This window comes from Mytilus edulis, chromosome 4, assembly GCF_963676685.1.
Source record: "Mytilus edulis chromosome 4, xbMytEdul2.2, whole genome shotgun sequence".
In the NCBI taxonomy this organism is placed as follows: Eukaryota; Metazoa; Mollusca; class Bivalvia; order Mytilida; family Mytilidae; genus Mytilus; species Mytilus edulis.
This window is the reverse complement of record NC_092347.1, coordinates 45,492,111-45,504,349: the sequence shown is the minus strand read 5'-3', so window position 1 is coordinate 45,504,349 and position 12,239 is coordinate 45,492,111. Positions and strand designations below refer to the sequence as shown.

The 12,239-nt window shown below is 31.7% G+C and overlaps 1 protein-coding gene across 1 annotated transcript; it reads left to right on the top strand.

The window, feature by feature from the left end:
* Positions 1-9,844: 9,844 nt before the first annotated feature.
* On the top strand, positions 9,845-11,380 carry LOC139518452 (uncharacterized). Its single transcript, XM_071309990.1, has 2 exons — positions 9,845-10,142; positions 10,656-11,380. The coding sequence occupies exons 1-2, from the start codon at positions 9,965-9,967 to the stop codon at positions 11,156-11,158; spliced, it is 681 nt and encodes a 226-aa protein (XP_071166091.1). The 5' UTR covers positions 9,845-9,964; the 3' UTR covers positions 11,159-11,380.
* Positions 11,381-12,239: the final 859 nt, after the last annotated feature.

Below are 12,239 nucleotides of genomic sequence, written 5' to 3'. Positions count from 1 at the left end.
AGTAGAATATAATACAAATGAATTACAGTGAGTTGACTATGGGTGTTACCGTTTACCTGTAGCTATTGTTCAACCAGATTGAAACATTGACAATACAATAGGGACATTTAAATTGACCAGTTGGTTTGATAGATTTAAATCTACCTTGATGCTACCTGTACAGTTTTTTAATTCACCTAACCAAAACTTTCAGCATGCTTTTTTCCTGAAGTATTTCTTATCCTATCACTTCACCTGTTTAAGGTAGCACAATACAAAGATTTTTTCACTCCAAATCAGACAACTGTAAACTGATGTAATTCATTTCATCCTTTATATTTCATAAATGAGGTACCAAAAGAAAGAAGAAAGATTAATCTTTCAAATATTGATAATTTCATTATGACATAATTATTCCATAATTATTATGTTATTAGTTGCTATATTGTGATGTCCACACTTGAATGAATTTAGCGTCTTTTTTCTGCATAGCATCCCAAAATATTTGAAAGATTCTTGTACAACACAGCTTGACCTCCAAAACTGTGTCTCAGATTTCCAAAAAACATCAGTAGAACAAATTTTATACCCAATTGAATTTAGTGGTCTCTAATGAATTGATGTTGCAAACTTCATTGAAGATTTATGAGAGAATGAAATACAATAGGAAAAATCTGAGACATGGTTTTGGAGGTTAAACTGTGTTGTGCAAGAATCTATAAAAAAAATTGGGATGCTATGAAGAACAAAGAAGCTAAATTCATTCAAGTATGGACATCACAGCTAATTACATAACAATTAATTATGTAATAATTATGTCATAATGAAATTATCACAATTTGAAAGATTAATCCTTTTTCTTTCTTTTGGTACCTCATTTATAAAATTTAATGAAAGATGAGTGGAATTACATCAGTTTAAAGATGTCTGATTGGGGATGAAAAATCTTTGTATTGTGCTACCTTAATTGTTACTGTTGTAGTATAACTGAGACAGTATGTTTTTTAATTTTATATTTTTTATATGGCATCAAGGCTTCAATTTGTATCTTTGTTGAATATAAACATAATATGCATTCAGTCTAAATGAGTTTATATGGTATGAATAATGCTAGAATATGACCACTTATATCTGATAACTAGAAATAAACTTATTTCATGTTCTTACATAAACTAAACACTGTGAATTTGATAAAAAAAAAATCCTTTTCTTATGTTTTTTTATTAGAGAATCCTAAAACAGGTAAAGAAATTAACATAGTCTTTTTGTTATGGAAATGGATGTTTTCCCTGAAATAATTAATCATTTAAATGCAAAAAACACAACATTTAGACGGAAAAAGAGATTATTTTTTACTGTCATTAAAAATTTTAGAAGAAGGCAAGCCAGAGCAAGAATATATGTTTTTATAAGGGAATTTAATTGCATGTCATATAATTCACTACATTTCTTCTTTAATATTTTCATAGCCAAATACTATTAGTGCTTGGATTTCTTGTATATTGTTAAAAAAAACCTTTTTAGTATCTCTTTGGCTTTTTAATGGGAAATAACTCAAAATAATTTGTTTTTGACATGTTCCTTGTACAAATTGTTAATGTATATTCATATTGAAATATCAAAATCATATTTGAATGTACTATCTTATTTACTCTACATATTTTACATCTCATCAAGTATTCCATTGTCTTTATCTGAAATAATTTATAACATTTTTCTAATTTTATGAACATGATGAAAGTTTTCGAATTTTTGTTCATTCTTTTGACTATATAACTAGATTTTCTCTATCAATACTCTGTTAAATTTCCCCTGATATATATATTCCTAAAAACAGGTACAGAATTTTGCAATATTTGATTTTCCATTATCACATTTAAAAGGAGTATCCTCACTTTACAAATATTTTGGATAAGTTTATTCATATCTTTTCACTATATCACTTGATTTTATTATATCCACAGTATTGAGTTTTTATTTCATTTACATGTATATATTCCAATTAAACAATATTAGATCCAGAACTTTATAATGATTATTTCCAATTTCACATTCATATTATCCCAACATTAGGAATATTTTGGAATATTTTACTTTTTCATTTCACTTTATCACTACATTAGACTATATCCACTTTATGAATTTAACATTTTGTTTTATTTCAATGATAATTCCAATGATATATATTCCATTTAAACAGGTGAATCACTCTTATAATATATCCCAAAATTTATCTCTCCTTCTTGCATTCAAGTTTGATTTTTTATAACCTTTTAGATAACTTATTTTCATATTATGCAAATTGAATTTCCTTCAGTAAACACAGAATTTTTTCCACAAAAATCCTCTTATAATAAATTTCAAAGAAAAACACCGCAAATATCATAATCCAAAAGGAAAATCTTAAAGGGACATTATAAAGAAATGCACAACATATAATCCATCTGAAAATTGAAACTGAAATCACCTGGATAGCTCTTTCATGTGTCACTGACAAATGGACATTACTATGTATGAGGGTTACAAATTTAAAGAATCATTTATTATTTAAAAACAGTTTTAATTTTCATACATATTAATATGCAGTTAACAAAATATTTTACTGATTAAGATTTTATGGTAAATTTTAAAAATATTATCAATACTTGGGATTTAAAACAATGAAAACCTAAAAATTTATCTACCCTTTCAATTTTTTGTTAGAATAATCCTAGGTCAAGAAAAATTTCAGGAAAAAAGCATGCTGAAATTTTGGGTTAGGTGAATTTTTTTTTTTACAGGTAGCATCAAGGTAGATTTAAATCTTACAAAACCAACTAGTCAAATTAAATGTCCCTATTGTATTGGCAATGTTTCAATCTGGTTGAACAATAGCTGCAGGTAAACGGTAACACCCATAGTCAACTCACTGTAACTTTTTTATTTAAAGTTTGGAAGGTTTCATCTTAGTTTTATGTTGTTGTTTTTTTTATTAAGAAATTCGAGTTTTTAATGATAGGTGGCTATCTTGCAGTGGTTTACGTTTGTTAATGTCTCATATTTGTATTTGTTTATTTTAAGAAGTCATGTGACTTTGTTTTAAATATATATAGGAAGATGTGGCATGAGTTCCAATGAGACAACTCTCCATCCAAGTAATAATTTATAAAAAAATAAACCATTATAGGTCAAGGTACGGCCTTCAACCCTTCAATTTCTCTGATAAAATTGAACGAAGATTACACCGAATGAAGACAGCAAGGGAAAAGAACCTATTCCGTTGAAATCAAAGATCAACATTTAATTTTGTCTTAGGGAGGGATACAAGTATATTGTCTTAGGAAGGGATAAATCCTACCTTGTAAAGGATCACTCTGATTCAAACAAAAAATTCTCTGAAACTGACATTATCAAGATGCCTGATTTCTTGATTGACAACGTATTTGTTACGTTCGGAGGACGTGTTTTTCAACAGACTGTCGGCATTCCAATGGGAACAAATTGTGCCTCTTTTCTTGCCGACTTGTTACTTTATTATTATGAACCTGACTTCATACAGTAACTTCTTAGGAAGAAAGATGAGAAGTAACCAATATCCTTTAACTCTACTTTCCGCCATATAGATGATGTTTTTTCACTAAATAATTCAAAATTTAGTGACTATGTGGAGCGCATCTATCCCATCGAACTAGAGATAAAGGATACTACAAATACAGTTAAGTTGGCCTCATATATTGACTTACATCTAGAAATTGACAATGAGGGTCGGTTGAAAACAAAACTTTACGACAAAAGAGATGATTTCAGCTTTCCAATTGTGAACTTTCCATTTCTAAGTAGCAACATTCCAGCAGCACCTACATACGGTTTATATATCTCCTAATTGATACGATATTCCCTGATTGCATTTCCTATAATAATTTTCTTGATAGAGGGTTGCTGCTCATAAGGAAGCTATTAAACCAAGAGTTTAAATTGTGAAGTTAAAATCATCACTTCGTAAATATTACGAACGCCATCACGAGTTGGTTAACCGTTATGGAATAACCGTTTCACAAATGTTATCGAATATGTTCTTTACGTCGTTACTACAAACCCATTCCCTTTCATGAATGTGACCTACCGAATGTAGACTATTTACCGGATTTGTTATCACATTAACAACACGACGGGTGCCACATGTAGAGCAGGATCTGCTTACCCTTCCGTAGCACCTGATATCACCCCTAGTTTTTGGTGGGGTTCGTGTTGTTTGTTCTTTAGTTTTCTATGTTACGTCATGTGTACTATTGTTGGTCTGTTTGTCATTTTCATTTGTAGCCATTGCGTTAATTGTCAGTTTATTTTCGATTTTGGAGTTTGACTGTCCCTCTGGTATCTTTCGTCCCTCTTTTATGTTCCTTATAAAATTATTTTTGGAAAATACTGGTCTACATGATAACCTGAGTTACATTTGCTTGTTGTGTATAGGGGTTGTGTGGCAAGGAACGAAACCTATCGGTATTCAGGTCAATAGGTCTGAGGAAGTTTATAAAGCTAAGGTCAGTAGGTTAAATGTCAAGATCGCAGCTTCCAATAGCCGCAGTTATAAAGAACTTGTAAACAATGTTGGTTATTAGAGAAATTGTTTCAAGTTTGGATTTTATTCATACATGAATATGTTAATTTGCCATCAGAGAACCCGCTCTTCCGTTAACCCTATTTTATTACTGTTTGTCTCATTTGGACACTTGTTGGACGCTTAGCTAATAGAAATTGTTGAATTGAAAAAAAACTAACATATTGTCAAGCTGCATATAATATTTCTAATTATGTCCCTGACAAATAAGAAATTCGGCGCTCATCAATAAAAGTGTCATGCCACTTTGGAATATTTCTATGGGTAATTGCAATGTAAGCTATCTCCTGTATTAAGATTTTTATCAATTTTATGTAAAAGGTTTATAACAGCAATGTAGTGGAGATAATAGAAAATCAGTGCCAATCAATTAATTTTCAAAGAATTACATCCCTTGGTAATATCGATAATATGAATAGATGATTTGTATGTGTTCTCAAGCTTACTTTTCTTTAATTTTTTGTATAGATAAACAGTATTCAAGTTTTACATTCATTATTGTCTATGTCTGTTTTTAATGTCATTAGCATAATACTATCGATTCATTTCTTCTCGTGGTTATCAATTATCATTGATTCAGGAAAGCTTGCATTTTCGTGGATATTTTTTGTTTGGTTCGCCAAAGTCTGCATAACCTTACAGAAAATGTGCCTTTCGTTTAACATTTAAATTCGTAGTTCACCCGTACCAATAAAATCCTGGAAAATTGATATCCAACGTATGATAATGAATCAACAGTAAATGAGAGACCGTCATCTATGATTTACTGCATATAGAAATAACTCTACGTTGACATTACCCCTTTTTACTTTGGTTTCTCTCATTGGTTCCTAGTTTACCGAAATATTATAATACTGTATGTCTTTGGACCCGTATCAATTTAGAGAATGCCATGCTCCATCGTACGTAAAAGAAACCCTCTGTAAACGCCATAGAAGGTCAAATTTTCCTCTATCCACAAATCCTCCCTGCTTCTCGTAGTAATTAAATTTTCAATCCCCTAATTTACTTTAAAACCTGGAAAATTGACATGCAAATTGACTTCTACATCGACAAGAAAAGCATTGAAAATGTGTAGACTATCGCGCTACAGCGGTATCATCATAGTCAAATCGAATCAAATCAATCAAATCAAATCAAACTTTTATTGTCATATAAACCAACTTATACGATTTGCGATGGAGGCATGTAGATAGCGTCACAATGCAAAAATCTCATTTCGGCGTCAAATTATCGCTCCTTCAGTGTGATTATCGCAGTTCAAAGTCATACAAATACTACAAATACATTTTTATTTGCTTGAATAATAAATTGCATCGAGTATGTTTTCATACAAAGAGAGACAACACATTCCATCGTAGGTTTTGCATTATCTCTCTTCCTTTGACATTACACTGAAGACGTCTGCACAAAATAACTCGTTTGAATTGTCTTACGTGTATCATGTCAAGACCTTTTAAAGCTCACTATGCGGTGTAGGTTTTTGCTAAATATTCAATGTGGTACTCTGAGAAAAACCAAGAAATGTTTTTATGTTGTTATCGTCCGTTATTTTATTTATTTTTTATTTGTTTGTTTTGATTGTACAAATATCAGGTCGTTGGTTTTCTCATTTGAATTATTTTAAATTCATGTTTTTTAAAATAGCTTGCTGTGTGGTATGTTTTTTGTCAATTTCTGTTGAAGGCCATACGTCTACCTGTCAGTGTAAACATTTCCATAATTTTTCTCGTATTGTAATTTGTCTCATAGGCAATCATACCTCATCTCCTTATTTTATATAGTTCTAAGATGAGAAGACCTAATTTCTAAAGGAAGACTATCTAAGACAACAACCTATTTATTCTGATATTAGTACTCCTACTAAGAACAATGACATTGAAGATGTTAATTTCTTGTGTTCACCCTTTTATATGCCCCCACCTACGATAGTAGAGGGGTATTATGTGTTCTAGTATGTGCGTTTGTTCGTTTGTCCGTCTATTTGTCCCGCTTCAGGTTAAAGTTTTTGGTCGAGGTAGATTTAGATGAAGTTGATGTTCTCTATGATATGATCTTTTCAATTGTAATGCCGAATTAGAGTTTTGACCCAAGTTCAACGGCCCACTTATGATAGAATATGATAGCGCGAGTGGGGCATCCGTGTACTATGGACACATTCTTATGTGCCTAGTTTTAATCACCCTCACAGCTATGTAAAGGTTTGACAATACTTGGTCATGTTTTATGAACATGTAAAGCCCGAAGCGTACTACAATCATAGCTATCATTTAAATTATTAAAAACAATTATAGTAATTAAGCTATAATTCTTTTACAATCATTTAAATGATTATAAAAATTCTTTGTGATTGAGCTATGGTCAATTTAAAGAATTAAGCGAACAGTAGTAAGCCAACTAAACAATTATTTCCAATTCAATAAAAACAAAAATGGATGCAAGGTTTCATCACCACATGAAAGTGTGTTTATGTTTAAAAACAGTTTGATATGAGAGTTTAATAAAACTTCGCGAGGTGCACTTAAAACATTGAAGTACTGATCACTTCGGTGACAATAGTATCGACCTACCGAATGAACTGAAAGCTTTATTACCATGAAGTTGAATGGAACAGATTCGGAATGGAAATTCATCACCTGTTTTGAACAAATCTCAGTACAGATCGCACGATCAAGGCCAAAGGAACCGAACACGTCCTCGGGGAAATACAAGCCGACCCTTTAAAATACAAAAAGGCCATCGTCTACCAGTATACGCAACGTTATGCATTTTGTGAGTAGATTTATACAAGTAGATGGACACCAAAAAGGCCGTTGTTCCCGCTCCTCCATAACATAAAAGCATCAAGGCTACAGTAGATTGCAGCTGAAAGACGGAAGCCAGGGATGCCGTTATTGGTCGAAATATATAGAGGTGAACCAGTGGGAATTATCATCAACACGGATATAGTCACCAGTCCTTGTAACCCAAAAAGGCATGCCATCACCTTGATTACTATATCTCGGCCACCGAAATAGGCAAACGTAGTAGGATTGATTTCGATGAGGGGTTTGTCATTAACGACCCTGCGCTACTTCGCACAACATCGCATACTTCGCACTTTAAAATAACATTAAACCAACTATAAGAATAGGGAAGATAGTCCGCAATATCATAAACGAAAGCCACACTCTAAAAACCACACATCAGCAATTGTAAGAAAATGTTAGTGTTGAAGTTAATGGTTCTGTCTGATTTTTTTAAAAATAATTTTCAAACGCAACAGTTGTTTTTTAGTATCAATAAGGAAAGATTTTCGAATGCAGTTTCGACCGATTTGAAAAGCGTATAATTAATAGGAAACCAACAAAAACTAGCAAGTTTTACTATCTGGAGTGTAAATGTTTGGCAAACATGGGCTAAAAACAGAAACTGTAATCATATAACCGCTACTGAAAATTATACATATGTTCCGGTTGATATGAAATCTAGATTTACAGCAGATGATCCTCTGGATGTCAAGATTTATTATGGAATGCAGGCGCGAAGATAGGTCCCCATATCCATCCCATACCCTCATTAACTTTACGGATGGACTTCAGCGTCACCTAAGTGAGAATGGTCGACCAGATTTTTTTAAAATAGTTTGACGTTTAAGAAGGCATAGTTTATATGAAAGAATTAACTCATGATGGTATTGGTGAGTCTAAATTTGTTTAAATATATAAAACATTATGATATATAAAAAATTAACACCCATTCTATGCTGTGGCAGCTGAAATCAAAGATGTTGCAAAACGTTCAGTGAGATGTATTATATGCACATTTAAGAAACGATAAAATTTAAACAATTAATTGACAGATAATGCAGTCGCATACTATATTATGGTGAGTGCATGCTTGTTCTATACATCTCTATCTTAATAATCGTTTTTTGTTTAATATTTACTCTTATGTATATCTTGCAGTGTCTTGAATTTATAGATTTAATTGTGATGTGTTCCTCATTTTCCTGAAACTATCAAAACTGCATGTTATCTTTTCTGATATCCCATTGATTTATCCTCTTTCTGCTGTGTAAATATACACTGTCAATAATTAAGGGTTAAACACAATTAATAATATGCGTCTTAAGAGTTCTCTGGGGCTCTATTTTGAACTATAGTATACTTACTTTAATTAACTTTAATAAAGTTAAATAGAGAATGGTGTATTCCACATAATTCCCCTTTTTCATATGATGACGCTGTTTGTCGTGATATTTTTTAATATTATTAATTCGTATATTTTAACCATTTGATTCGTTTAGGGATAGTCACATGTTAAACTATATTTTCGAAGGTAGATAGAAAAACGGCGGATAGCAAAAAGCATATTGCACGGTTATTTTTAAAAATCTAATTATAGAAATCTGAAAAACAATATACTTAATGAGGTATTCTCAACATCCAATCAAATGCTTTTCTGTATAACTTCCGGTACAATCACAACAACTTGAATAAGCAGACGTTAACGATAAATGGCCACGAAACGAAGATTCGCATCCCTCGAGGATGAAGACAGGGAAAATCTGTTGGAAAACGTTGATTAAAAAAAACCTAAAAGTCAAACAAACACAGCTATTAATGGTTTCCGGGAATAGCTAACAGAGAAAAGCCTTCCCCTCGTTTTTGAGTCTTACGATGATGCACAGTTGGACGACGTGTTATCCAAATTTTACATGGAAATGCACAACAAAAATGGGGAGATGTATAAAAAGACGACCATGCAGTCTTATCGCCAAGGCTTGCAACGGCACTTATCTAAAACAAGGGATATTGACATTCTCAAAGGTGACAATTTCAAGAAGTCCAAAAAAGCATATCAATGTATGACAAAGGAGTTAAAAAGACTTGGTCTGGCAGCTGTGGAGCACTATCCAGCAATTGCTGATGCTGATATGAAAAAGATGTACATGTTTTTCTGTCGAGATTTGGAAAGTCCAAAAATGCTCCAGTACAAGCTAATATAACAATAATGAAAAAGAGATATCTGCCTGATCCTGATCCTACATGTCCTAAGGTCAATAATTGACACTACTTGTCTCTCTTGTAGTTGTACTTTACATATATTCCTCGTACGACGACTATTTCTCCTAGTGATTTCTCGCGAGTACTTGAAAAGTTACATTTTCATTTAAAATTTGTAAAATATTTGTTACAAAAGTATGAACAGGTGAATTTAACATTTGAAATTAACTAAATGGACCGGTAAAAATTAAAATTAATCAAATTGACCTGTAACCGGTAATTTTCTTGTGAAATGTTTTATATAACAATTTGCAAATTACAATTTAATGTTGTATCACATGCATTTTATTAATATTGAGGTACATACAATATTCTTTAATTTCAGGTATTTGTGGTAATAATGATTCATTTCGGACGTAGAGGCAGGGAGAACCTGGCAACCTTGTCAAGACAGGACTTTGCAGTACAACCAGATCCAGAATGTACACTTAATATTTATAAAACCCATGATGAACTAACCAAAAATCATCAGACAGATAGTGAAAAGTCATCCGATGGTAGGATGTACGAAATCAAAGGTAAAATAAATATTAATGTCAAAATTAATATGATTATGAGGCGGGCATTATCTGATGACATCCAAAAGTTTTTAAGATTTGTATATATCAGGAAATTATTCAAGTCTTTAAGATAATAAATGCTGTCAATAAATTCAGGTGGAAACACTAATTTTGGGTGAACCTACTCTTCTCGTCTTAGTCGGGATGGGAAGTTTTGGTTTATCCTTCCAATTGAATAGAAAAAAATCTTGTAAGTGCAGGTTCACAATTCGCCATTTCTCCTATATTTATTATATTAGAAAAAAGATATTTTTAATGATATTTGCACACGAGAAGCTGAAGATAATTAATATGGAAAAAAGATTAAGAAAAAAGACCCAAACAATAACAACTTTTGAAAAAACTAAACAATCTTGTCTTTTCTCTCATGTCCTATATATATCATTTCTTTCTGTTTCATTATATTATTTGCATATCTCATATCTGTTTCTCAATATAGACAATATTCTTTTTATTTATTTGTCTTTTCAGGTAGTGACCAATGTCCAGTAAGGTCGTTTGTAAAATATATACGCCGTCTGAATCCAAAATGTAATAAACTTTTTCAACAGCCAAAGTTAACAACTAAAGATAGGATACATTATGACAATATTCCCCTTGGACACAACAAACTGGGCATTTATATGAACGAGATAAGCAAGGCAGCCAATCTGTCAAGAGAGTATACCAACCATTCATGCAGGGCTACACCTGTCCACATTTTGGATGAAGAACAAATTCCCAGTAGATACATTATGAGTGTCACTAGTCATAAATCAGAGGCATCTTTAAAGACATATAGTGGTAAAACGTGTGAAAAAAAAACCAAAAAAATTATGTCAGACACATTAAGTGAAAAAACACTCTGTAAAACATCAAAAGTTACAAAACCAGCCACTTTGTCTTCAAATATTGATTATTTGGTTCTTTCACAAAATAGTGTGACCGTTGAAACTGAGGCGATATCAACTACCTCATTTGGCTCTTTCAATTAACAGCCATTGTCTGACTCCCAAACTCAAAACCTCATTAATGATATCATTCCAGAAATGGCAGCTGATGATGATGGTATGGATGATTTATTGAAATCCCTTGAAGTTCCAAGATGTATACCAAAAAAGTCAAACTCAGTTAATGCTGTTAGTAATAACCAGAAAGCTATGCCAGTTCCAGTATTCAATAACTGTTCAAATATTACTGTCAATTACAATTTTATTCAGAAGAATTAATGAAAAAGTGTTTCAGAAATTTATTTATTGTTAAATTGTTTAGTCTACAAAAACAATAGTTAAATGTTTCAATTGTATTTGAATTGTTGGCATATTATTTATGAAATAACTTTTAAATTTCATGATATTTTTTTATTTTGGAATAAATAACCATGACATATTTCGTTCAATATGGCCAAAACAAATATAACATTGTACATCTTAAAAGAATTTTCAAATATTAAGAAAAGAACATATTTGGTAAACAAGTCAAAGAAACAATTAATATACTACCCCATCAAGATAAAATCTTAAAAAATACGGATTTTTATGCACCGACAATATTTATGAATTTATAATATAACGATTGTGTAGCCTTTGTATGAGGTCGATACAGGATATATCGATATACTTCTTTCAGGTCGATATATCCTTGCATCGGCCTCATACAAAGGCTATAATTGTATAATATATTATGTTTGCGGAGTCAAATTACTAACAATTGAAATGATATCTGATTAGTTTGTCACACACTTTAAAGTTCGTTTTACGCTAAAATAGAGGAAATGTAAAATGTTCTACACGAAGAATACAATTTTTCAAATTCAGTTTTCTTGATTTTCCTTTTTCGTTTTTACTTTTGGTAGGCATTCATAAGAAGAGGACATATCCTGTATCTATGGATGACAAAATGATTTTATGGGAGAAAGGAATATTTAGCACAAATACATTAGACGACCTAAGTTTGGTGGTGTTCTAGTATAATTGTAAACTCTGTGGTTTCCGCGGCATGGATGAACATCGAGATTTAGACGCTTCGCAATGCAAAATCATTATTGATAATGTGAAGAGCAAATGCTGCTTGAAG